Here is a 27688-nt window from a genome sequence, read left to right as displayed (position 1 = left end):
TTGAACCCCAGAGTATCTTAAAGCAGCCTCGAGGCCAATCTATGCTGGGTGGCACAGCTCCTAGTGGCTGGAACAGCTCCTGGTGACCACTCGGCTGGTACAGGATTGCAATCCTCTCCAGACATAGTCGCTTCCATCCCAGGCCACCCCCTGACCTACGCCAGCATCTTCCTGTTTTGGAATACGTGACAGCCGCACCTATTCAAAGATGCTTTACCTGTCTGAGCAGAGCAACCCAGACAGCATGGTCCACTGCAAGAAGTCCTCTTAAAAACTAGCTGTACTGGAAAAACACGAGCTGATTCCTATCACTGTGCAGGGTGAGAAGACTGCACCAGCAGATCCTGTGCAGAACAGCTGCATCTTCCCACTAGATGAGCCATACGGATCAGACCTCCACGCCCTGGTGCCCACCCATGATGAACATCACCACTCAATTCCTGAGTGGAAGCGGCAGCTGATGGTGAGGAAGCTGCAGGCTCGACTGGAAGCAGGAGAGGGCAAGGGCAGGATGGAATGGTACTGTGCTGACTGAAGGAGAACTGGCTGTTGTAGGCTGGGTTAGAAAGTCTTTATAGGCTTCTTCTTGCTTTGCTTGTTCCTCTTTGCTTCTTCCCAGCTTACGCCCTAAGTTTCTCTCAGCTACATCAAGTCTTACCTCAGTCTTGAATGCTAATATCATGAGATCATTGCACTCCTGGTTTTCCGTCACTGGTATAATTACCTCAGTGGAATGGCACCAGGGTTCAGCCCACAGTCCCAGGGCAGGGCAGGGTTCAGGCTTTTGTCTATTCTTGAAACTCAGTGCAGACAAGGACCTCAAAAATAATGGATTTTTGGTTCGGGGGCGGGGGGGGAACGACACCAATATTTCTGAGGAAAAGTCCAGTTCGATTCAACCCAGAATCTTTCTTTCCCCAAACTTTTTTCAAAATGAAAATTAAAGTAAAATGTTTTAGTTGACTTGAGATGTTCAGGTCAATTTGAAATTTTTTTCTTTGTGTTTTGAATCAGCCATTTTTGAAGTGTTTCACCCTTTTTTGGTGTGTTTGTTTTTTATCATCCAAATGTCAGTTCAAATGGCCATTTCTAATTGAAGAGTTGAAATGAAACATTTTGAAAGAAAACGGTCACAAACAAACTTTTCAACTCGGAAAAAAAGTTTGACCAAAATCTTTCACTTAATTTGACCCAAACTTGAGAAATAGGTTTCAGGACCCGAAAATGCTTATTTCAGTGAAAAAAACTATTGGTCAAAACCATGCTGTTCAGCTTCAGTGCCAATGAAAGCTACGTGGTGCCAGAGCAAGGACTGTGCACTCAGACAATGTCAATGACTTTCAAGCCAACATGGCCCTTAGACCAATAGACACAGAGACCTTCTCAAAGCAAGGGGGAGCCCTGGACCCGTGTGTTAGGGAGGCGGACCCATCTCCATTTTTTAGAAGTCACTACCTCTCTAATCACCAATCGCAGAAGCAGTGGGAGCCAAATTCTGTGCAAGTTCATCATATTGCTGGGATGTCAGTGCCTTTGTATCACACCAGTGTGTATGTGGGCTGTGTGTGGGTGGGTGATCTGAAAACCTGGCTCTAGAAGATTACATTAATGACCTTCTGTAATCTCTCAATTTCTGTCTCCCGCATACAGAGCAATGGAGGCAGTTCAGTTGAGATGTGGGACTGGAGGTATTTGCAGGCCCACAATGGTATCCTGGGCCCCTTCGGGGAGTTGCTGACTGAGGGCGACCTACTTTACTTGGAGAAGTAGATTGAGAATCTGTAGCTGAGGAACAGGTGTCAAGAGTGTGAGAGAGAGCTGGGGTGCCTGGTGGAGGAGCTGCAGACCATCCTGCCTGCCCCCATTGTCCATATCACCGTCAACAGCCAGCTCCTGCACCAGGATGGCCAGGCGCTTCCTATCTGGTGCAGCCGAATCTCTGGCATGGTGAAAGGATGTCCGTGCTGCTCACTAATGTAAACGGCCTGAGGAAGGAGGCGGAGATGCCATCCCCTAAAGAATCATCCGGGCCTAGTGAGGGTAAGTGTCCAGGTGGGGGAGAGCAGAGAGAGAGATTCTGGAGTATGGCGTCTCTGACAGGAAGCAGAGAGGTAATTTTGAGAAACATATTCTCCCAGAACAAAGAATGGCCTTGGAGCTAAGAATGGCCTTGGGAACACTCAGGAGGGTGCTGGTCAGGCGAGGATGTTGCTTCTCAAAATCAGTGGAGCAGCAGTAAGAGCAAGAGAAAACTAGTCTGTGAAGAGCATGCGTTTGGCGAGATGAAAAATGCCAGTGACCCTTGGATCAGCTGCAAAGAGGAAACCTTCAGATGTGAGCAGGTTTCTTGTTCCAGTGGCAGAGTCCGCTAGCCTCAGGAAAGAACGAATAGTGATGCTGTTTCTGTGCCACTGGAAGAAATCTGCTTCCTTGAAAATCACAGCCAGGAAAAAGCTTGAGTCCCAGAGAGTCAGGAAAATAGGAGAGGTGGAGGCAGCTCTAGCGGTCAGAAAGGAACAGATTCCCGAGGAGAAGCCGGTGGTGGAAATGAGAAAACTGAGCTATTTAATTCACCAAAGGAGCACCATCAAGAACCTGATTGGCAACAGGAAGGACATCACCTCTCAGGTGCCCTCACGACAAATCCGCAGCCTGAACCGCCAGCAGGCTATCTATTCCCTGAAGCAGTTCCTGCCCCACGTCAATGGAGTGCCCACCGATTACAACAGCCTGACTCTTGACCTCTTTATGCTTGGCGACTTCCACATCCTGGAACTGGACCTTCCTCAGGAGGAACGCAAGATGAGGCACCTCCTCTGCTTCGAGGTGAACGACCACTTGGGCAGACGCTGCTGGGAGACCCTGCGAGCCTTCCACAAGGCAGTGACTGATGAAATCAGTGGTGGCAAGCGCGGCTGGAAAGATAGCTTTGAAGACATTAAGATCATGTTTTTTGGTAACGCCAAGGACCTAGCCTGGGAGCTGGAACCAAGTAGAGCATCAGCGGAAAGCTCTCTAAAGCCAGTGTCCAGAGTTTGGGTTCAGAGTGCTGCTCTTGAGCAAGGTGGACATGATCCAGGAAACTGTTCTGAGCTAGGCAGCTTCAACAATGATGAGATCTGCAGATACGTTGACCGCAGCTTTGCCTTCTGGAAAGAGAAAGAAGCTGAGATCTTCAACTTCAACTTTGAGGAGTAAGCTCCTTTGGCCATGTTGGAACTGCCTTCCCTTGGCCTTGTGTGAATGGGAGCTTGGGGGCTGTATTGCACCTGGGATGCTGGTTCTTCCCCCTCCCCATCTCTCAAATATGTCAAGGAATAGACCTTGAAGAGCTCAGAAATTTTTCTGATGGAGAGATTTCTGAATAGATTTTGGAACTAGCAGGAAGATTTTCCAAGGCACAAAGAGGGAATTAGGTAGCCGACTCCCATTGTGCCTTTGACAATCTACTCCAAGGCTCTTCCCCTCAGCCTTTTCAACTGTTAAGATGCCTCTTCTTTTCAAGCAAGCTGCCATTTCTTCAACAAGACAGCTCACCACCTATCCCCTCCACCCCAGCCCACCCAGCTATTCTATCTCTGGCAGGAGAATCTCCTGTGATTCTTTGTCTGCATAGCATGACTTTGAACGCTATGGAAAGCCCCAGATGGAGCTGAACCTGCCAATGGGCTGCCCTCTGCACAAACACTCACAGACCCTAGTACCATGGGATGGCTTTGAGGATACAGGGAGTATCAAAGGACAAATTCAGCTGCAACCGGCAATGCCAGCTAAGGAAATGATTGGCAGCAGTAAAAGGCCAGCAGCCTCATGCTAGGCTCTGCATATGTCACCCCTGCCATCTCCTGGCCAGTGCAGAGACTGACATGGACTGCACAGGCCGGATTCTGGACTGAGGAAAAGTCTTGTGAGGAGACTTGTGGGACATTAAAACCGAGAAATTCTCTGGCTTGGGGTGGATCTGTGGTGGTCAGCAGGCAGGGGCAGGGAATTCCAGAGATGAAGGGGAGGGAGTGGCTCAGGTCATCTCTGGCTTGTACTTGGTGCATCATGGTTGGGCTCAAGAAGGAGCTTCCCCCACCTTTTAGTGACTGGATCGTGCATCATCTCAAGAAGGGCCCCCCCAAAGGGGGAAAGTAAATGTCAGGTGTGCCACAAGTCAGACACCAGAGCTGGGCAAACCTTATAAATAAGGCACTGGAACGGTGATTGTGAGCCAATGCCTGATTGTCTGAGCCTGATTGTCCTCTCACTTATATGTAACTGCAGTGACTTTGGTGGGGTGACTCCTGATTTACTCGAGAGAGAGAGAGGAGAAAGCTGGTACTTCATGACCATTTCACCTCGATAGCCTGCATGAGCTGGAGGGTTCCATAAAGATCAAAAATCCCCAGCGATCACCTAAGTGATTTATAACGTTCAAAAGTAGGTAAATAGTTAACAGAAAACACTACCGATTTACTAAAATTCTCCAAAAGAAATAAGCTCTCTTCCTTGGTACTTCATCTCCTGTTACGATTACATACCGAATCATATATTTCATTTTATAATTGTTTATTTTTAAAAAGCGCATACTTTTTCTTTGTCTAAAGTTTTAAAGAGATGTTTTAAAGATTTTTGCGTGGGCTGAGGCTTAATAAACAAGTTTTCTGTCTCATTGAGATCATCTCTGTTTTTCTTGGCAATTCATTAAATTGGGTTAATTACCTTGGGAATAATTCATCAAAGGGTTGAGCACATTCTGCACCACCTGGCATCTTTAGGGACTGGAAGTCTTCCGAAAGGATATAATTGAGTCCAAACCCAAGGTCTGGGTGAAGTTCTCTGGCCTGTGTTATGCAGGAGGTCAGACTAGATAATTACAATGGCCTTAGACTCTCTGGATCTATGAAATTCTGAGGTTTCACTGTTACAGCCCAGGGATGAGAGAGGAAAAAGCTGCACATGTGTACTGGAAAATGAGTAGATATCCTTGAGCATCCAGAAGAGTCCCAAAGGTAAGTAGGCAGGGTGTCTACTCCCCAGACAGCTCTGTGTATGCTGAGGAAGCAGCACTTGATAGTGCTCTCAGTCTTATCAGTCCACTGTACCCTGCTACATGTGACCCTAGAATCAGGTTCCCGGCTGCTGGTGAGAAAGCTACAGATCTCGGTTCCAGCGTCACTTCTGTCTTTATTTATTTGTGGGCATTCCTGTGGGAGAAGTATGGAGGCATTTAAAGGCCTTCTAGCTAAGGAGCAAGATAAGTAGCATATCATACTATATTTAGCCAAGAATAATGCGAACTGTAGATAGGAGAGGAAAAATATATTCACTGGGTTATTAACTGTTTAGTTATTGACTCGTTAGAATCAGGGGAATAGATTGTGTTGAAAGGGATCATTCTCTTGCTCCCCTGCATACAGATTCAAATCACTGATCTGCTGAGCTATTTTGAATTGAATGATGCTTTTTCTTCTATGTCCTCTGCATATTCTCACTTGTGGGATGTGCCTATCGGTGCAGGTACCTTGGACTATGAAGAGTCCATCTTGAAGAACTCCAGTTAGAGGTAAGTAACCTCCATTTAACAGAGCTGACCCAGAGATCCAGGCCACCCCTTATCTGTATTTCAGTGCAGAGAAACAAATACAGTTTGGGGACTGGAGGAACTAAAGCGCGAGACTCCAGGCTGTGTGGCAGTGGCAGCATTGCTGTTGTTGTGAGTACCCTTGTTAGAAACAGGAGATAAGTGTCCTCCGGTTTCTGTGCCACTCATGACAAGCCTGGAGCTGCAATGAGCTCATTCAGCAGTCTATTACTGGAGTCAGGAGCATAGAGCCATTTGCAACACCAATTAAGTCAAGACAAAAATCTCTTTGCTGTGTCACAGAGCACTCCAGTTGGGGTGCCATCAAGTTTTAGAGACTCAGAACATTTAGATAGATCAACCAGCAAAGATCATCAAGCTATTACCAGCAGGACAGTGGGGTGGGAGGAGGTATTGTTTCATATTCTCTGTGTGTATATAAAGTCTGCTGCAGTTTCCACGGTAAACATCTGATGAAGTGAGCTGTAGCTCACGAAAGCTCATGCTCAAATAAATTGGTTAGTCTCTAAGGTGCCACAAGTACTCCTTTTCTTTTTGCGAATACAGACTAACACGGCTGTTCCTCTGAAACCAAGCTCAACCCCCAAGTCCCAAAAGTAGGGCTGTGTCCAGGGACACAGCATCCAGATGGAATAGTGGCTTGTGCGCTGGGTAGGTCCTTGGGAGCACATAAGAGGATGAAACCCCAGGCTAGAGGTGTTGCAGAGATTACCACTGAGGCTTCCCACAGGGTCCTGCTCTACCTCCTATTCTGTTCTGGGGTGGAAAGGCTGGGAGGAGAGCTAGGAAGAATCAGGGAGATGGGGTATTTTCAGAGTGCTGACGTCACAGCTCTGTCTGTCCATTTTGTCCCACCCAGCTGAAGGGATTGAGTGATTGGTCCATGGATAAAAACACACAGGTGAAAGCTCAATCCAGAGGAGTATGCCGTGATGTTCGCAATTTGGAGGAGCTGCCACACTACATGGTAAATATTCTGTTGGCCCTAATGTAGAGGAGTGTCTGCTGTTTGCCACCTGAGTTTGATATGTGATGGGCTTGTTAGACGTCCAGCTGCTGTTAGGGAATCGTGGCGGTTCAAATACAAGACAGCACAGAGCTTTTAGCAAGCAAGCGAGCTGGTCTGCCAACCGACTTCTGCCTGTCAGCTTTCCACTCTCTCCTTTATTCTTTTCTCTCCCCCCGCGCATTACATTCTCCAACAGATAAAAGGAATACACTGGCTTTGTTTAACATTCTTATTTACCAATTTCTATCTACCGCATTCCTTGCTCTCGGGCCTTGAGCCCAGTCCTGGGAGGCTTCCCACGGTTCATGTCATCTGGGCGAGATTCCAAGGTTCATGCCCTTGAGAAGAGCTGTGTGTGCACAGCTCCTATACAACACTCTGGGTGTGCCCTGAATGTTGCCAAGCGCATGAACCTTGTATGAATCCTACATCCCCTCCTTTTTTGTTTATTTGTGCTCGGCCATCTCATGGTAGCCATCAATTTGCTTTTGCAAGCCAATTAACTCTCGGACAGACGAGGTCATAACTCGTGGAGCCTGCCAGGGCGGGTCTTGACAAAGCCTTAACGAAAAGAAAATACATTGCACACAGCAACAGCAAAAAATGAGCTTAAGAAGGTAAAGTGTAATTGGCCGGGCCCCAATTAGCCATGCTAGAGTACTGTGAAGAGAGGTTCGCATAAGCAGCGAGCACCATCTCATTCCCAATTTCCTCAGGGTGATGACATACTGGAATAAGGCACGTACCTAACAGTTCCCCGGCTGCTACAGAATCAGATAAACAAAAGTGGGTAACATTTGCTATTGAAGCCAATCTTTCCCATAGGTTATATGTCATTCGGGCCCGTAATGGAGAAAGCACTCCCGAGCCAACCCCTACAGGAAATAGCAGGCACAAAAGGCATACAGTCAATACAGAATTAGCAGTAATTTGGGTGAGAATTGCCACAAACAAAGTCTCAGCAGTCTCTGGCTGTTGGTTTGCTGCCAGTCTTCGTTGAACTGCAGCGACCAATGCTTTTACTGCTCCCCATGTCACGGGCTGGCTTGGGACGCTACGCCTCCTCCGTTTCCGTCCCACCGTTGTCGACCCGGGAGGCACCGCGTTCTTCTCCAAGATCAGCTGAAACTCCGGTATGGGGGTTCGATAGCCCCTGGTGCCACACCATACTGTTTCAGTGCCGGTCGCACACACCGGGCCGGAACCCACAACGGTCCTGCAGGGAGAGACACAGCAGCATATCCCCGACCCCAAGTGATTAGAGGTACTGGGCCCAGCCATTGCGGATCGGGCAGCTAACGGTAATAGACACGCAGTCGTTCCAGTACCTCGGACTTATGAAAATGCCAATCCGTGGGGGTCTGCTGATCTGTATTCAATGTTAAATTATTTAAAGTAAACAAAAGGATATGCCTTTGTTGCTGAATGTCTCCTAAGGTTCGGAGACACAGCTCCCCTTGTTTTAATTGTTTGTCGAGCACGGTTTTTAGCGTGCAATTTGTACGTTCAACAATAGCGTGGCCTGTGGAATTATAAGGGATCCCGTGTTTGAGACGGACGTCCCATTGGGCACAAAAGGTGGAGAGGGCTGTGGAGCAATAGGCTGGGGCATTATCCGTTTTTATCTGGCTCGGGCGACCCATAACAGCAAAACAGGCTAGCAAATGGTGAATAACTTTGGGAGTGGCTTCCCCACGCTGTGGGGTCGCCCAGAGAAATCCCGAATAGGTATCAATGGAAACATGTAAAAACGAATAGGGGCGGAATTGTGGCACGTGAGTGACATCCATTTGCCAAAGCTGATTCGCTGAGGTACCTCTGGGGTTAACGGCATAAGAAAAGGTAGGGGCAGCAGCAGCACAGTGGGGGCAGGAACGAACAATAGAACGTGCATGATCAGCAGGAATGTAAAACAGTCGGGCCAAGACAGAGGCAGACTGATGAAAAAAGGCATGGCTTTCAATGGGGTCAGAAAAAAGGGAATTTACCTGACCACATAACACGCGATCAGCGCTCACATTGCCTTCAGTAAGTAGCCCAGGCAGAGGGGTATGACTGCGAATATGAGCAACAAAATAAGGGAAATTACGAGTGGTGATGAGATACTGTAAGGACAAAAACAGGTGAAGAAGGTCCGCATTGACCTGAGGGGTAATGAGGGCTAGGGGTAAATGATCAATTATCTGATAAACATAATGCGTGTCCATGATCAAATTAAAGGGACAATCAGCAAAAAGTTGAAAGGCCAAAATAACAGCAGCTAGTTCCAAGGACTAGTGAAGCTCTCCAAGCGCTGTGCATGCAAATATTGTTGTACAGGTGAATGAAGCGCTTTCAGCTTTTCTAGGGTGAGGGGCCACTGGTCAATCTATACGGGCTCTAAGGATTGCCATACCAATGGTAATGAGGATGGCAAGGTGGGTGAGGGAGAATTTCAGGCCGTTATATATTAATATCGAGGGTGGCGTCCAGCTTTACAAGTAAGTCACGGCCTCAAATATTGAGGTGGACAGGGAGTACAAAAGGGCGGATTGTAGCAAGGGGCCGGCCTCCTGGTTTAGAGACCCTGACCCAAGACAAACTTTGGCGCCTGGGTTTGCTACCCCCGATCCCCCACAACTCTTTAGAAGGAACTGTTGGCCAACCGACCAGCCACTCCGGATCACAAATCACCGTAACGTCAGCTCCAGTGTCCACCAGCCCTGTAAAAGGAACATTATTTAAGAGAAGTGTTAACTGAGGTTTTGAGGGGTGGTCCGACATTGTTAGAGCAACAAGTGGAGAGGACGTGTTGTGAGATGGTGACTGAGCCAGCGTCGATCCAAAGCCGCCTCCGCCCCGGGCTCGATCCTCTGCAGCTGGCACCTGATAGGGGACTAAACTCAATTGCGCAATTGACCATCCACGCGGGAGCAACTGCGGAAGATGGGTCCAAACCTGAACCTTAATAACGCCATTGTAATCGGCGTCAATGACCCCTGGGATGACAAAAAAACCCTGTTTCCCAGCATGTGAGCGAGGGAGAACCAGACCCACAAATCCGACAGGGAGAGGTCCTGTCACCTGGGTAGGTATGGCGCAAACCTCCCCCGGCAACTGAAAGTCAGCGTCCTCCTGCATAATCAAATCAAGCCCTGCACTTCCGGCAGTCGCCGCCTTCATGGCGTCTATGGGTTTTAAAGCAGAGGAACAGTTGTCCGAGTGGGAAACACCCCCGTTTGGCCCTGGGTTCGGGGGAGACCTGTCGTGCGGTTTCCCGACTCGCTACGACACTGATTAGCCCAGTGATAGCCCTTCCGACACTTGGGGCACTTCTTTGAGGGGCGGGCGGGAGCCGTCGATGAGCGGCACTCCCGCTGAAAGTGACCCTCCTTACCACAGCGGTAACAATGCTTCCCCTCCTTCCCGCTTTTCCGCAGGGCGGCGGCCAGAACTCCAGCTTTATGTGCTTGTGTGCCGATGTTTTGGCACGCCTGCAGCATGTCTGACAGCTCTAGAATTCCAGAGGCTTGTGCCACCTGGAGAGCACGGCGGCAATCCTCGTTCGCATTTTCAACCGCCATTTTTAACAGGATCTCCTGAGCTGCTGCAGGGCTATCCACCTGTTGGAGGATAGCCTCCTGCAATCTGTTGGTAAAATCCATAAAGGACTCTGCTGCACCCTGACGGATACTGGCAAAGCTTTTGGTAGGCTTGCCTGAATCCGGGACCTTCCGGAAAGCATGCTGGGCGCAGGTGGAAATAATGGGGAAGACGGCCTGAGGGAGTTGAGACTGCAGCTGGACAGTAGCAAATTGGTCCTCCCCTGCCAAGTGCTCATAAATGATACCTTACTCTCTATATACCTGGGCTTGGTGTTCCACCATCTGCCGATACTCACTAAGCCAAATAACATACTGACTGGGTGTCAGCATCATGCGCAACAGCGCCTTCCAGTCTTCAGGGACCAGGGAGTACCCAGAACCTAGCCCTTCAATGAGACCACGCACATACGTGCTGGTCAGGCCGAACTGGCGAATCACTTTCTTTACCTCTCTGATCACCGAGTAGGGCAAACTGACCCAGTTTGCAACCTGGTTGCCCTGGCCATCATCCTGCCAGGTCACCGGACAAACTGAGACCAGATCAGCCAGCTCCTCCACTCATAGAATCATAGAATCATAGAATATAAGGGTTGGAAGGGACCCCAGAAGGTCATCTAGTCCAACCCCCTGCTCAAAGCAGGACCAATTCCCAGTTAAATCATCCCAGCCAGGGCTTTGTCAAGCCTGACCTTAAAAACCTCTAAGGAAGGAGATTCTACCACCTCCCTAGGTAACGCATTCCAGTGTTTCACCACCCTCATAGTGAAAAAGTTTTTCCTAATATCCAATCTAAACCTCCCCCACTGTAACTTGAGACCATTACTCCTCGTTCTGTCATCTGATACCATTGAGAACAGTCTAGAGCCATCCTCTTTGGAACCCCCTTTCAGGTAGTTGAAAACAGCTATCAAATCCCCCCTCATTCTTCTCTTCTGCAGGCTAAACAATCCCAGCTCCCTCAGCCTCTCCTCATAACTCATATGTTCCAGACCCCTAATCATTTTTGTTGCCCTTCGCTGGACTCTCTCCAAATTATCCACATCCTTCTTGAAGTGTGGGGCCCAAAACTGGACACAGTACTCCAGATGAGGCCTCACCAATGTCGAATAGAGGGGAACGATCACGTCCCTCGATCTGCTCGCTATGCCCCTACTTATACATCCCAAAATGCCATTGGCCTTCTTGGCAACAAGGGCACACTGCTGACTCATATCCAGCTTCTCGTCCACTGTCACCCCTAGGTCCTTTTCCGCAGAACTGCTGCCTAGCCATTCGGTCCCTAGTCTGTAGCTGTGCATTGGGTTCTTCCGTCCTAAGTGCAGGACCCTGCATTTATCCTTATTGAACCTCATCAGATTTCTTTTGGCCCAATCCTCCAATTTGTCTAGGTCCTTCTGTATCCTATCCCTCCCCTCCAGTGTATCTACCACTCCTCCCAGTTTAGTATCATCCGCAAATTTGCTGAGAGTGCAATCCACACCATCCTCCAGATCATTTATGAAGATATTGAACAAAACCGGTCCCAGGACCGACCCTTGGGGCACTCCACTTGATACCGGCTGCCAACTAGACATGGAGCCATTGATCACTACCCGTTGAGCCCGACAATCTAGCCAGCTTTCTACCCACCTTGTAGTGCATTCATCCAGCCCATACTTCCTCAACTTGCTGACAAGAAAACTGTGGGAGACCGTGTCAAAAGCTTTGCTAAAGTCAAGAAACAATACATCCATTGCTTTCCCTTCATCCACAGAACCAGTAATCTCATCATAGAAGGCGATTAGATTAGTCAGGCATGATCTTCCCTTGGTGAATCCATGCTGGCTGTTCCTGATCACTTTCCTCTCATGCAAGTGCTTCAGGATTGATTCTTTGAGGACCTGCTCCATGATTTTTCCAGGGACTGAAGTGAGGCTGACTGGCCTGTAGTTCCCAGGATCCTCCTTCTTCCCTTGCCTTCCTTCACTGTAATATCTGAGCGAGTCTTCGCTGCGTGAACCATTTATTGCACCAGTGAAAGCCCCTGAGCAGATGTGGACGACCTCCCGGGGGGCCCCGGAGCATGGGGCCCCACGAGGGGAGAGCGATCACACACTGGCTCTGGTGGGGAAGGCAAGGGAGGCGGTGGTAATAGAGGCACTGGGGGCGAAGCAGGGGGAGGGATGGTTGCAGGAGCAGATGGGGGTGGCGGGATCGGCAGCCCCTCTGTTGGTGCGGGAGAGGGCCTTTCTGAGGCGACATGCTGTGTTGCATCGCCAGGAGGGGGGATGGCTGCAGGAGCGGACGGGAGTGGCGAGAGCACCAGCACCGCGAGGGAGGGCCTGTCCGAGGCGACACGCTGTAGTGCGTCGCGGCAGAGGTGCCAGGCATGTAAAGCCTGCACAGGCGCCCGAGGCTCTTTGTGCAATGTCTGGCCCAACCGCTCCCAGTCCGCTAGCTTAAGGGTTCCAGCTTCAGGGTACCACGGGCATTGGGCACTCACCTCCTGTAGCAGGAGAGTGAGTTCTCGAGTGGGGCAGTCATGCTGAGCCTTACACAGCAAATACTGTAGCTCACTGTGGTGTTGCACTTGCAAAGCAGAGAGGGAGCTTCCCATACTTACCACAATGAAAAATACTCACCGGGATCCGCGAAGCGGATGAGTGACGCATCTGAAACCCTTGCCGGGCGAGGTGAGTGCTGAGGGCCCCACGTTTGGGCACCAGTTGTGGCGGTTCAAATACAAGACAGCACAGAGCTTTTAGCAAGCAAGCGAGCTGGTCTGCCAACCGACTTCTGCCTGTCAGCTTTCCACTCTCTCCTTTATTCTTTTCTCTCCCCTCGCGCATTACATTCTCCAACAGATAAAAGAAATACACTGGCTTTGTTTAACATTCTTATTTACCAATTTCTATCTACCGCACTCCTTGCTCTCGGGCCTTGAGCCCAGTCCTGGGCGGCTTCCCACGGTTCATGTCATCTGGGCAAGATTCCAATGTTCATGCCCTTGAGAGGAGCCATGTGTGCACAGCTCCTATACAACACTCCAGGTGTGCCCTGAATGTTGCAAGCGCATGAACCTCATATGAATCCTACAGGGAATCATATTGCAGGAGTGACCAGGACAGCTTTTTCCAGGTTGTGACCCTACCGCCTCCCGGTATGTGCATCTTGCTGTTCTCACTCTTGCACTCCAGGATTACGTCATTACAATGGGGACATGCCTTAAATCAGTGGTTCTCAACCAGGGGTCCAGGTCCCCCTGGGGGGGGCACGAGCAGGTTTCAGGGGGTCCACCAAGCAGGCCTGGCATTAGACTTGCTGAGGCCCAGGGCAGAAAGCCAGCGCCCCACAGCATGGAACTGAAGACCAGGGACCCGAGTCCCGCCACCCTGGGCTGAAGCCAAAGCTGAGCAATTTAGCTTTGCAGCGCCCCCTGTGGTGTGGGACCCCTGGCAATTGCCCTGCTTGCCACCCCCTTAATGCTGGCCCTGGCTTTTATATGTAGAAATACAGTTGATGTGGCACAGGTAGGCCATGGAGTTTTTAATAGCATGGGGGGGGGGATGGGCGGGGGAGCCCCTGCCTTAAATCAATCAAAATGCTGAACCGGGGCAGCCTGGTGAGCTGCTCCCCATCAGCACTTGATATCAGGGCTCCAGCATCTGCCTGCCTGGGGAGTTCCAGGTGGAGTTTAAGGTTCTTACTCAGGGCCTGCCTTTCTGAGAGGCCTCTCTCCTGTCCTGTGACACTGCTGCAGGTCTGCTGATATGCCCTTGGTACAGAAGTGTAGCTGGTAGAAGATATTTGGGAAGGGCTGAGATCTGCGGGGGGGTTGGCTGGAGGTTTGGATTTGTAACAAGACCAGGGTTTGGTGGGAAATTTCGTTTTTGTGAACTGGCTTCTCTTGTGCAGAGAGCTGTTGATTTACTGCTGGGTGGCAGTGTCTTGGATGCATTGCATTGGTAACTATTGGGTTTTAGGCCTTCTATTACTTTTTATTGGGTGAAGTAAAAAATAAATACATCTACTTTGTAATTACCAAAGCAGAGCAGTTCAAACCAACAGCGGGTCCCACACCACGGCTAAGGTGTTTATTGGGATTCTCCCATGCAAGAACAACACCAGGGGTCAGCGTTAATTGCATGTGGCACAGAGACAAACACACACTGATTCCAAAAGGGGCTATGCTTTCAACCTTGTCAGTGTCAGTGAGGGACGGTGTTTTAGTCTAGTGTTTAAGATGCTATTTAGCTACAGCTGAGGAACTCAGTGGGGTAGTCACCAGCTTTTCTCTGGCAAATGTACAGGTGTGTACAAACGGGGGTTGGAGGGGGCCTGACCCTTCAAAGCATTACACACAGGAGCAATCCTTGCTCACCACAGACAGTGGAGCAACCCCTGTGTTTTTGGGCCCCAGCCTCACTTGCTCCCCAGCAGAATGAATGAAGCCTTGGCACAGGCACTGTTGCCACAAAAACCCAGGCGCATCTTAGGGTCCTGCCCCAATGAGCTTGGGAGCTAAGCTCTGTGTCCCCAGAGAGCAGTGTTGTCTGCACTCAAAGCCAGCCTAGCCACTTCAGTCACTCGGGGGACAGCAAGCCCAGGCGATCCTGGGGGGAGGTGCTCTGTCACCCTGAACTCATGGAGGAGACTTCCCCTGGGGTGGGAAGGGGCCTGCACCAAAGGTGGCCTGGGGACAAAGCAGTCATTTAGCTGGTGAGATTGCCTTCCAAAGGCCAGCAAAGCCCTGCTTATGCAGCTCCACCTCTGCCTCCTTCCCAGCCCCCTGCCTTTCTCGCCTGGCGGGTCACTTTAAGAGCAGGTGGCCTGCAGAGAATCAGTGTCAAAGAACTTCCCACCTCCCCCGCCCCTCGGACAGGCTGCCGTCTAAAAATAACCCCTCTGGTCTCCAGCCAGGCAGTCCCTAAGCTGTGCCCCTCCTGAGTGCTGAGCTCCCACGGCTGGGAATCTGGCTGCCTCCCGTCCTCCCCAAGCCACCCAAGCGCCACTGATCAAACAGGCCAGTCGATCGATTGGCTGGACAGAGTCATTTCAGGGGCAGCTGAGAGGTAAGCTGGGGCTGCTAGTACTGGCCTGTGCTAGCGTGGAAAGGTGCTGGATGGAGGGCACAGCATACAGTGAGGGCACAGCGCTGGCTGGCGTCTAGGCTCACAGTACTGCACATGGAGAGAAGCCCCAGTTAATAACAGCTCCTCTTCAGTGCAGGGAGCCTTCCAAAGTGGCCCCCAAACTGCTGCTCTCACCTTGCGGCACCAGGGGAGTCACTCTTCAGCCCTTCCAACCAACCCTTCTCTCCAGAGTGTGTCAGGAATGGTGGTGCAGGCTTCAGAGCCCCCCCATCTGTGGGGCCCCTGGTAAATTTGGGTAGCCTGAAACTAGAGCATGCTCCCTCACGGTTGCCATGTGCTCTCTGCAGGGAAATGTCTCTGGAGGAACGTGCAAACGCTTAGTGGGATTTGAAGCTATAACAAGGCTAGAGGGAGAGAGGAGGTAAACAGGTGATTCTGGGAGGAGGAGATCATGTTAGGCCAGATCCTCTGATGGTGAAAATTGGGGTAGCAGCATTGTAGTCAATGGCCAGTGGCAGCGGACTGGACTGAGTGTCAGGAAAGTCTTCCTGGTTTTGCTACAGACTGATTGTGGGACCCTGGGCTAGTCATTGCACCTTTTTGTGCCCCTATTTCCTCTGTCTGGGTAGACTGGCAGCGCTTCATGGTAGGACTGTCTCTTCCTATGTGTCCATATCACTTTCATGCCCACTGGTTGTTTTATTATCGTAGCACATGGGAGCCACAGTCATGGGCCAGGCATCCAGCATGCCAGGCGCTGCACAAACACAGAACAAACCATCCCTGTGATGTAAGGCTATGTTTACACCTAAAACTTAGGCTGACCTCGCTCCAGCTTAGCGCTGTGATGAATTCCACCCCTGTTGTAGATTCAGCTAGGTGGATGGAATAATTCTTACTTTACCCAGCACACGGGGAACTGCCAGACAGCTCCCCCCTCAGCTCCTCTCTCCAGAGCACGTTGGAAGGATTCTTTCCTTGACCTAGCTACTGCCTCTCGGAGAGGTGGACTAACGCCAACAATGGAAAACCCTCTTCTGTTAATGTAGGAAGCATCTACATTATGGTGCTACAACGTCAGGGCTGCGGTGCCATCACTGTGTTGCTGTAGTTTAGAGTTTGGAAAGTTTAGACATACCCTTAATATAAAATGAGTGACAGCGGATGCATACAGACAGACAAATGTAGTGGAGGGAATACAAGGAAACAATGAGGCTATCAATCAGCACGCTTGGAGGCAGTCTCAGCACACCAGCAGCCTAAACCCTGTCAGGGTTCGTGTAAGCTTCATAGCAAAGGAGAGGTTTAAGGAGGGTTTTGGAGGAGGAAAATGGGCTAGTTTTGCAGCTGTTTATTGGGAGGGGGCAGCCTGGGGGAAAAGCCACACAGGCCACTGAAAATATGTTTCATTCAATCAGATTCTCTCCTCCTTCTAAGAGGAGCTAGAAATTGGTTCCCAACAGGAGACAGTCAGTGATGTCAGGGGCTGCAGGATAGAGGCACTTAGTCCAGCAAGGGGAAGTGCTCTGGGGTACACCTATGAGCCTGGAACCTCTGGAGACATGTGCTTTGTGGAGGGACGTGAGGGAGATGAGGGCATTGACACACAAGTCACGGAAGCACTCGTCATCAATCCTGCTTGTGCCTATAAGTTTTTTGGGAGAATCAGCCTTTATGAACACCCATTGGTGCTGGGAGGAGAGAGTTGCTACTGACCTTCCTTTTCAGGGCAACCAGCCAATTATTCATTCCCCTCTTTCATTGCTTATTAAGCAGGGTGGAGTTTCCATGTTAGAGCCCCCAAAAAAGGAGTGGGATTTACCAGAGGACAGCACCATGGTGAGGAACGTTGATGACTTCGATTTCTCCCTCCCATCCCACCCCCAGGCCATCTTGGAAGGCCTGCGGAGCCTGCGCTCCAATCCGAAGCTCTCCGACATCACGCTGCTTGTGGGTGGGCATGAGTTCCCCTGCCACCGTGGCATCCTGGCCCTCTGCAGCCACTACTTCAATGCCATGTTCACTGGCGACTTTATTGAGAGCATCTCAGCCCGTGTGGAGATCAAAGAGGTGGATCCTGTTGTCATGGAGACTCTGATCGACTTTGCTTACACAGGAAAGATCACCATCAACCAGGGGAACGTGGAGGCGCTAATCCGGACCTCCAACCAGCTCCATTTCTCCACCATACGGAAAGTCTGCAGCCGCTACCTGAGACAGCAGATGGATGCAACCAACTGCCTGGGCATCTGTGCGTTTGGGGAGAACCATGGCTGCCCAGAGGTGTCCTCAAAGGCCTGGGCTTTCCTGCAGGAGAATTTTGAGGCTGTATCACACCAGGAGGAGTTTCTCCAGCTATCCAAGGAGAGGCTTGTAATCTACTTGTCCAATGACCTGCTGCAGGTACAGGAAGAACAGAGCCTAGCTGAAGCTGTGCTTAGGTGGGTGAGGTATGATGAAGCATCTAGAGCCAAGCACTTGCCGGAGCTCCTAGACCTGGTGCACTTGGTTTCACTCCCAGACCAGTACCTGCAGAACCTGCTCTCATTTGAGCCGCTGATCCAGGATTCTGAAGCTTGCAAGGCTGTCATCTCCAGATACCGAAGCACGGTCAGTGCTGTAAGGTATCAGAATGGCCCTGTATAGATGGAGCTTCTGTCCTGGAGGGAGGTTGCCAGGGGGAAAATGATCTGCATCAGTGTGCAACTAGATTCCTAGGTGTGAGAGTCCAAGTCAGACTACCTTTCCACTCTGATGGTGAATGTGGTTTAGAAGGTGCTATAGAAATGCTGAGGGAGATGCCCTAAAGGCCAGCAGAGGGAAGTGGGGCTTTTCCCAGAGCCAGCGAGGCACAGGAATCCAGTGCAGGCTCAGAGCCCCCTAAATCATCTCTGTAGCCAAGCCTCTTCCAGCTCAGTGCAGAAATCCACTGTAGGCTCTGTAGGAGCTTTACCCCAATCCATTCCCACTCAGTGACCACAGCCATTCCTAGCTTCCCTGCCTGGGAAGGGTCTACCAGTTATAGTCGCACTACTATAGCCCTCTTTGAGGACACTCCTAGTCCGGTAGATGAGTGGCCTTTTTTGGTTTAGTTTAACCTCCTGCCCAAGTTTAATGGGATAAAGGCTCCTCTTGTCCTAGAATGAGAGTGTCTGCCCAGGAATGGTGGGATAGGAGGAGCGTTGTACTAGGATAGGTTTCAGAGTAACACCTGTGTTAGTCTGTATTCGCAAAACGAAAAGGAGTACTTGTGGCACTTTAGAGACTAACTAATTTATTTGAGCATGAGCTTTCGTGAGCTACAGCTCACTTCATCGGATGCATCCGATGAAGTGAGCTGTAGCTGACGAAAGCGCATGCTCAGATAAATTGAGCAGTCTAAGGTGCCACAAGTACTCCTTTTCTTTTTGTACTAGGATAGCTATATCAGTTTAAATTTACCCTTAGCTTATACCAGAAACACTTTCCTGTCTAGCCAAAGCCTTCAAGGGACTATATTTAAAATGTGTAAATGGTGAACAGACAAATTGAGGTGACAAGTCAGGTCAAATAACCAACTGAAAACCTTCTCCCAACATTTGAGCTCACCCCTCCAGCTCCTGGAAGGCTGTCATAGTTTGTTAATTGTTTCTTCATTTTCACATGCATTAGCACTGCATTTTGGTAGAGCCTGGAGGCATAAAAACCACAGGAAAGACTTCTAAGGTGGATATTTCAAACCCAGCTGGAACCAGACCAGGCCAGAATGCTTCCACAGATACTGTGTGTTCACAAGATTCCCAGAAGACTGAATTAGTTGGGGTACCTTTGAACAAGCACAGAGATTCTTGGGTGCTAATCTGAACCAAACTAATGAGTCTGAGTTCTTGGAGAGGTGGAAAGTTGTTCCATAAATCCAAAAATCAATTTCCATAACACATTCATTCTTGGTTTATTCCAAACAATGGAACAGAGTGACCTCTACCTATTGCTTCACTTTTTGAAATACACCCCACTCACCACATCTCAGGATGCAGGTAAAAACAGCGAGAGCAATACTGATTTACACATAAGAATGGCCCTACTGTATCAGGCCAAAGTCTGTCTATCCCAGTATCCTGTTTTCTGACAGTGGCCAGTGCCAGGTGCCCCAGAGGGAATGAACAGAACAGGTAATCATCAAGTGATCCATTGCCTGTCGCTCATTCCCAGCTTCTGGCAAACAGAGGCTAGGGACACCATCCCTGCCCATCCTGGCTAATAGCTATTGATGGACCTATCCTCCATGAATTTATCTAGTTCTTTTTTGAACCCTGTTATGGTCTTGGCCTTCACAACATCCTCTGGCAAGGAGTTCCACAGGTTGACTGTGTGTTGTATGAAGAAATACTTCCTTTTATTTATTTTAAACCTGCTGCCTATTAATTTCATTTGGTGACCCCCTAGTTCTTGTGTTATGAGAAGTAGTAAACACTTCCTTATCTACTTTCTCTACACCAGTCATGATTTTATAGCCCTCAATCATATCTCCTTTTAGCCGTCTCTTTTCCAAGCTGAAAAGTCCCAGTCTTATTAATCTCTCCTCATACGGAAACAGTTCCATACCCCTAATCAATTTTGTTGCCATTTTCTGAAACTTTTCCAATTCCAATATATCTTTTTTGAGATGGGATGACCACATCTGCACACAGTATTCATGGATTTACGTAGAGGCAACATGATATTTCCTGTCCTATTATCTATCCCTTTCTTAATTATTCCTGCTGAGGAGTTGGCCCACAGTCTTTGGTTCTTTTATCAAAAGGTAGAACTAGAACCTTCCTCCAAAGCAAATATCCACCTGGATCACCACAGGGAAATCTTGGATACTAGAGACAGACCTTGAATCCAGCTCTATTGATGATGCAGGGGAACAAATTTTAGCATTGAGGGCCCTCCACTGAGAGCCTGTGCATTCACTTAACCTGCACTGCCATACACAGAAAGGAAGGGAATGGCTCCTAGGACCCATGCCTTAGAGATCATGTTAGATCAAGGTGAACTGCTGCAATTGCACCTAACACAAATATTAGCTGCAAATAATATAATTCACCTTGGACAGCCACCACAAAACCTAGCTGGGTTTTTGTGCAGCCAAGGAAAGAAGTAGATCAGCTCTATTGCTGAAAGCCAAGAATCTGGTACCTGGACTTCATATGAAGTGACTGATGCCATATATTAGTACCTTGCAGCTCAGTTGCATCCTCGAAGGCTTTTCAGGCTTACCACAGCAGTATTACTCACAGTATCTGCCTCCCTCAGTGGGGAAGAGTTCACGGTGGATAAAAATCAATGGAAAAAAAAACACCTATCTAAAGATAGTTTTAATTAAGATACTTTATAGCTCGAAAATATCTCAACATGGAATAGGGATTATAAATTCTATAGTATGTGACAATATGGCCGATGTTCGTATGGTGGGTCCTGCACTTTTCTTGGGGGCAAGGCTAAGATGCCACCCCTGGCCCCTGCTCTTGGGCCCCAAGGGCCCCGCTAGTGGCCTGGGAAGTGGGGGAGGGGTCTGGGTTTGCTCCTCGCTCTGAGTCCCAGCCCCTCTCAACCCCTGCAGGTTTCTTACCCTCTTCCCCCTTGGGTGGGGTTGCCCTCAGTCCCCTGCCCCTGTTCCTGTCCCCATTTCAGCCCCTGCTACTATCCTTAACCTTTATTCCTTTCCTTCTCCTGTTGCTGCCGCCCCCGGCCTTGCCTCATTTTCTTTTTACGAGGGCCCTGGGGAGGCTGTTTTTGTTTTCCCCCCCCTCTCCTGGCCCATCCGGGGCTGCAGTTCTTCCTCCACCATTGTCCCTAGTGCTGAGGGCTGAGTCAGGTGGCGTGGCACCAGTGGGACAGGATGCACTGTCCTAGTGATCAGAGGAACAGCCGTGTTAGTCTGTATTCGCAAAAAGAAAAGGAGTACTTGTGGCACCTTAGAGACTAACCAATTTATTTGAGCATGAGCTTTCGTGAGCTACAGCTCACTTCATCAGATGTATACAAGTGAGCTGTAGCTCACGAAAGCTCATGCTCAAATAAATTGGTTAGTCTCTAAGGTGCCACAAGTACTCCTTTTCTTTTTGTCCTAGGGATGAGGGTTCCATGACCACCGCTCCCAAGAGAAGGAGGCAGGTGGTGGTGGTCGGGGACACTCCCCTCAGGGGGACTGAGTCATCTATCTGCTGCCCCGACCAGGAAAACCTGGAAGTCTGCTGCTTGCCAGGAGCTAGAATTCACAATGTGATGGAGAGACTCATCAAGCCCTCAGATCGCTACCCCTTCCTGCTTCTCCACATGGGCACCAATGATACTGCCAAGAATGACCTTGAGTGGATCACTGCAGACTACGTGGCTCGGGGAAGAAGGATAAAGGAGTTTGAGGTGCAAGTGGTGTTCTCGTCCATCCTCCCCATGGAAGGAAAAGGCCCAGGGAGAGACTGTCGAATCGTAGAAGTCAACGAATGGCTACGCAGGTGGTGTTGGAGAGAAGGCTTTGGATTCTTTGACCATGGGATGATGTTGCAAGAAGGAGGAGTGCTAGGGAGAGATGGGCTCCACCTAACGAAGAGAGGGAAGAGCATCTTTGCAAGCAGGCTGGGTAACCTAGTGAGGAGGGCTTTAAACTAGGTTCACCGGGGGAAGGAGACCAAAGCCCTGAGGTAAGTGGAGATGTGGGATACCAGTAGGAAGCACAAGCAGGAAAACACGAAAAGGGAGGGCTCCTGCCTCATACTGAGAAAGCAGGACAAACAGCAAGTTATCTCAAGTGCCTATACACAAATGCAAGAAGCCTGGGAAACAAGCAGGGAGAACTGGAAGTTCTGGCACAGTCAAGGAATTATGATGTGATTGGAATAACAGAGACTTGGTGGGATAGCTCACATGACTGGAGTACTGTCATGGATAGATATAAACTGTTCAAGAAGGACAGGCAGGGCAGAAAAGGTGGCAGAGTTAAATTGTAAGTAAGAGAGCAGTATGACTGCTCAGAGCTCTGGTATGAAACTGCAGAAAAACCTGAGCGTCTCTGGATTAAGTTTAGAAGCGTGAGCAACAAGGGTGATGTTGTGGTGGGAGTCTGCTATAGACCACCGGATCAGGCTTTCTTCCAGCAACTAACGGAAGTTACTAGATCGCAGGTCCTGGTTCTCATGGGAGACTTCAATCACCCTGATATCTGCTGGGAGAGCAATACAGCGGTGCACAGACAATCCAGGAAGTTTTTGGAAAGTGTAGGGGACAATTTCCTGGTGCAAGTGCTGGAGTAACCAACTAGGGGCAGAGCTGTTCTTGATCTGCTGCTCACAAACAGGGAAGAATTAGTAGGGGAAGCTAAAGTGGCCGGGAACCTGGGAGGCAGTGACCATGAGATGGTTGAGTTCAGGATCCTGACACAAGGAAGAAAGGAGAGCAGCAGAATATGGACCCTGGACTCAGAAAAGCAGACTTTGACTCCCTCAGGGAACTGATGGGCAGGATTCCCTGGGAGAATAAGATGAGGGGGAAAGGAGTCCAGGAGAGCTGACTGTATTTTAATGCATCCTTATTGAGGTTGCAGGAACCAACCATCCAGATGTGTAGAAAGAATAGTAAATATGGCAGGTGACCAGCTTGGCTTAACAGTGAAATCCTTGCTGATCTTAAAACACAAAAAAGAAGCTGACAAGAAGTGGAAGACTGGACAGATGACCAGGGAAGAGTATAAAAATATTGCTCAGGCATGCAGGAGTGAAATCAGGAAGGCCAAATCACACTTGGGGTTGCAACCGGCAAGAGATTTTAAGAGTAACAAGAAGGGTTTCTTCAGGTATGTTAGCAACAAGAAGAAAGTCAAGGAAAGTGTGGGCCCCTTACTGAATGAGGGAGGCAACCTAGTGACAGAGGATGTGGAAAAAGCTAATGTACTCAGGGCTTTTTTTTCCCCTCAGTCTTCACGAACAAGGTCAGCTCCCAGACTGCTGCTCTGGGCAGCACAGCATGGGGAGGTGACTAGCCCTCTGTGAAGAAAGAAGTGGTTCAGGACAATTTAGAAAAACTGGACAAGCACAAGTCCATGGGGCCGGATGCGCTGCATCTGAGAGTGCTAAAGGAGTTGGCGGATGTGATTGCAGAGCCATTGGCCATTATCTTTGAAAACTCATGGCGACTGGGGGAGGTCCTGGACAAAGGCTAATGTAGTGCCCATCTTTAAAAAAAAGGGAAGGAGGATGATCCTGGGAACTACAGGCCAGTCAGCCTCACCTCAGTCCCTGGAAAAATCATGGAACAGGTCCTCAAGCAAGCAATTCTGAAGCACTTAGAGGAGAGGAAAGTGATCAGGTATAGTCAGCATGGATTCACCAAGGGCAAGTCATGCCTGACTAAGCTAACTGCCTTCTATGAAAAGATAACTGGCTCTGTGGATGGGGGAAAAGCGGTAGACGTGTTGTTCCTTGACTTTAGCAAAGCTTTTGACATGGTCTCCCACAGTATTCTTGCCAGCAAGTTACAGAAGTATGGGCAGGATGAATGGACTATAAGGTGAATAGAAAGCTGGCTAGATTGTCAGGGTCAACGGGGTAGTGATCAATGGCTCCATGTCTAGTTGGCAGCTGGTATCAAGTGGAGTGCCCCAAGGGTCGGTCCTCGGGCCAGTTTTGTTCAATATCTTCATAAATGATCTGGAGGATGGTGTGGATTACACCCTCAGCAAGTTTGCAGATGACACTAAACTGGGAGAGGTAGATATTCTGGAGGGTAGGGATAGGATACAGAGGGCCCTAGACAAATTAGACAATTGGGCCAAAAGTAATCCGATGTGGTTTAGCAAGGATAAGTGCAGAGTTCTGCACTTAGGACAGAAGAATCCCATGCACTGCTACAGACTAGGGACTGAATGGCTAGGCAGCAGTTCTGCAGAAAAGGACCTAGGGGTTACAGTGGACGAGAATCTGGATATGAGTCAACAGTGTGCCCTTGTTGCCAAGAAGGCAATGGCATTTTGGGATGTGTAAGTAGGGGCATTGCCAGCAGGTTGAGGGATGTGATCGTTCCCCTCTATTTGACATTGGTGAGGCCTCATCTGGAGTACTTTGTCCAGTTTTGGGCCCCACACTACAAGAAGGATGTGGAAAAATTGGAAAGAGTCCAGCAGAGGGCAACAAAAATGATTAGGGGTCTGGAACACATGACTTATGAGGAGAGGCTGAGGGAACTGGGATTATTTAGTCTGCAGAAGAGAAGAATGAGGGGGGATTTGATAGCTGCTTTCAACTACCTGAAAGGGGGTTCCAAAGAGGATGGATCTAGACTGTTCCCAGTGGTAGCAGATGAGAGAACGAGGAGTAATGGTCTCAAGTTGCAGTGGGGGAGGTTTAGGTTGGATATTAGGAAACACTTTTTCCACTAGGAGGGTGATGAAACCCTGGAATGCGTTACTTAGGGAGGTGGTGGAATCTGCTTCCTTAGAAGTTTAAGGTCAGGCTTGACAAAGGCCTGGCTGGGATGATATAGTTGGGGATTGGTCCTGCTTTGAGCAGGGGGTTGGACTAGATGCACCTGCTGCACCTCCGGGTTTGGGTGGAAGGGCTCATGTTGCCTCTTGTCAATGTCTATGCCCTGGCATCCAGCCTGGAGCTAGCATGTTTCTTTCAGCAGGCGTCCCTCTTCCTCAGTTCTTTGGATCCTCCGAGAGCGTAAGTGCCCAAGGGGGGGAAAAAAAGGGGTACCGCTTTTCTCCCATCCACCCCTGGAATTGTGCTGCCCCAAGCACGTGTTTGCTTTCCTGGTGCCTAGAGCCGGACCTGACAACCATGGATAAGTTTGTGATAAGAACCAGCAGATTACAAGAAGAGGTAATTGATGAAAAAATTGCCCGGTTTGTTTATGCAACAAACTCTCGTTTCCGTATGATTGAGAACCCACACTTCATTAACATGGTTCAGTCATTAAGACCAGGATACAGTCCACCGAACAGAGCAGATGTTGCAGCCAAATCGCTGGAGAAACTGGAGGAAAGAAATTGAGCAGTGTGCAAAAGGTCTAGAGGGTGAAATTGTTAACCTGAGTCTTGATGGGTGGAGCAATGTCCATAATGATCCTGTTGTATGTGCTTCTGTGACAACAGAAGAAGGGAATGTCTTCCTTACAGAAACAATTGATACATTAGGAAATGCACACACAGCAGAATACTTACAAGAAGTAGCAGTAAAAACTATAACAAACTGTGAAAAACAATTCAAATGTCTAGTACGCAGCTTGGTCACAGAAAATGCTGCAAATGTATCCAAGATGAGAAGAAATTTAGAAGAGAATGAAGAGAGTCCCCAGCTAACATACGGTTGCAGTGCTCATTTGATGCACCTCCTAGCCAAAGACTTCAGTGTTCCAGAAATAAAGGCTAATGTTGTTGAAATTGCAAAATACTTCCGTAACACCATTTTGCAGCAGTTGCTCTAAAAAAGTGGGAGGAACCAAGCTAACTCTCTCACAAGACGTGCAATGGAACTGAGTAGTGGACTGTTTTGAGCACTGTATCAAGCACTGGCCTAATTTGATGACAGTCTGAACAAAATCATGAAAAAATAGATGGCACTGTCACAGCCGAAGTTCTCAACATTGGGCTTAAGAGAAATGTTGAACACATGCTGAGCGCCCTGAATAGCGCCCTATTTCTGTAGCCTTGAACAAAGTGCAGGGAAATCGCTGTTTTATTGCTGGTGCTGTTGACATTTGGAAGGAACTGAATGAGATCTTAAAAGGGGAAATATGCAATGACAGAGTTAAATTACAAGCATTAAAAAAATGAAATGGGACAAGCACTATCTCCAGCTCATTTTTTCGCAAATATCCTCAATACTAGGTACCAGGGTCAAACATTAACTGCTGATGAAGAGGAGTTGGCTACGACATGGACATCCAGCAATCATCTTCCATAATGCCAACTATAAAAACTTCAGAGCTAAGGGTGAATCATTCAAGAAATATATGTTTGCTGATGTTTTAAAGGAAGTCACACCAGTGAACTGGTGGAAGTCACTTAAGCACTTGGATTCAGAGACCGTTGAAGTGATAATCTCACTTTTAACAGCAGTAGCTTCTTCTGCCAGTGTAGAAAGAATATTTTCTTCCTTTGAACTAATTCATTCCAAATTGAGAAATCGTTTGGGATCTGAAAAAGCAGGAAAGCTTGTTTTTCTTTTCCAGATTATGAACAAACAGGAAAATGAAGGTGAAGACAACTGAGTTAGTTGCAGAAGCCATTTTAAGTTTCTCATATTGAGTTAACTGATATAGTTGATTTGTTTTTTTAAAATATATTTCATTAACTATTTTAGTTAACAATTAACAAAAACAAACCTGATTTTAAAAAACTTGAATATTTAACTAAATTCAAAAATTCACATGCTTGTTTGTTAAATTATATGTTTGCTGTTGAAGAAAAAAAATCTAGAATACATAACATCATTGTTTTAGTTAACTAAAACAATTTAAATGTCTGTCTGGTGATGTTCTAACACAGCAGGGCAAGAAAATCCTCCAAATATTATTGATTAACCTGTTGAATTGGAGATAGTTCACCTCCCAATGACTTCATAAATATCTGCTTCAATTACCTTTGGTAAATGAAATAACCAAACAATTGTTCATTTTCTGATATAGCTGTAAAACTAATCTGAAAAGTTTTCAAAATAAATCACTTAAGATATATAGTGTGTACTTTCTAAAAATGAAACCTATATCTCTGAGTTGTGAAGAATATATATTAAGGTTATAACACCCAACAAGAATACACTTTTATGTAGAAATCCATGATTAAATCAAGTCTTCCTGACTAGTGATTTAAATCAAATCGACACTGGAAGAGTTTCCTTTGATGGCTAGTAGACAGTAATTTGACGTTGATGTTCTCTTTGTGAAGAGTGCAGCGGGGGTGAGGGTCACGGAGACACAGGACTTTGTGGGCAGGAAAGGCACCTGCTTTCAATGGATAAGCAAGTACAGAAACCCCCTCCAAATGCTCCCAGTGAATGGGAAGGGACCTATGCCAGCCACCATGGTTAACCCAGCTTGGCACAGGGCTCCAGAGCTGTAGCTGCTGGGCAGGCAGGTACAGTGGTTAATAGGCAATAAGCAGGCTGTGCTGCTTGGGCAGATAGTGCTAGTGGGAGGATGTCCAGCAGCAATGCAACACACAGTCTACACTGTGAGCCCTGGGAGCAGCAGTAGCATGGTCAGTCCACACAGGGCTAAAGGAGGGAGACAGAGTGATTTTTCTACCCAGATGATGTGAATTGTAGCAGCCTCGGGGCTGAAGGAGCATGTCAGGCAGAGAGCAGGCAGCAGGGAATGCTGGCCCAAGCTGAGGCTGCAGTGGATGGGGCCCCCCCAACTCCCTGCTCAGCAGGCTTTGCTCTCTCTCTCCCCCCTCCCATCCCATTTTCCA

At 48.6% G+C, this 27688-nt stretch overlaps 2 protein-coding genes across 4 annotated transcripts in view; both read left to right on the top strand.

Moving 5' to 3' along the window:
* The first annotated feature begins 1208 nt into the window (after window positions 1–1208).
* ESPNL (espin like) lies at window positions 1209–4564 on the top strand. The gene is given in 5 exon segments (XM_075132661.1): window positions 1209–1951; window positions 1954–2052; window positions 2055–2199; window positions 2201–2327; window positions 2329–4564. Coding segments are annotated over 5 exon segments (1518 nt in total). The 5' UTR covers window positions 1209–1674; the 3' UTR covers window positions 3199–4564.
* Window positions 4565–15102: 10538 nt separating this feature from the next.
* KLHL30 (kelch like family member 30) overlaps window positions 15103–27688 on the top strand; it is a 30043-nt gene continuing 17457 nt past the window's right edge. Inside the window, exons 1-2 of one of the 3 annotated variants that reach the window (XM_075132334.1) lie at window positions 15103–15234; window positions 17032–17865. In XM_075132334.1, the coding sequence (XP_074988435.1) occupies window positions 17044–17865 (822 nt within the window). In that variant the 5' untranslated portion in view covers window positions 15103–15234; window positions 17032–17043. Of the gene's footprint in view, window positions 15235–17028; window positions 17866–27688 lie in introns of all 3 variants that reach the window. The other 2 variants (XM_075132335.1, XM_075132333.1) reach the window with 2 other exon arrangements.

The sequence above is a fragment of the Caretta caretta genome, chromosome 9, assembly GCF_965140235.1.
Source record: "Caretta caretta isolate rCarCar2 chromosome 9, rCarCar1.hap1, whole genome shotgun sequence".
Lineage (NCBI taxonomy): Eukaryota > Metazoa > Chordata > Testudines > Cheloniidae > Caretta > Caretta caretta.
This window is presented reverse-complemented; position numbering and strand designations above follow the sequence as displayed.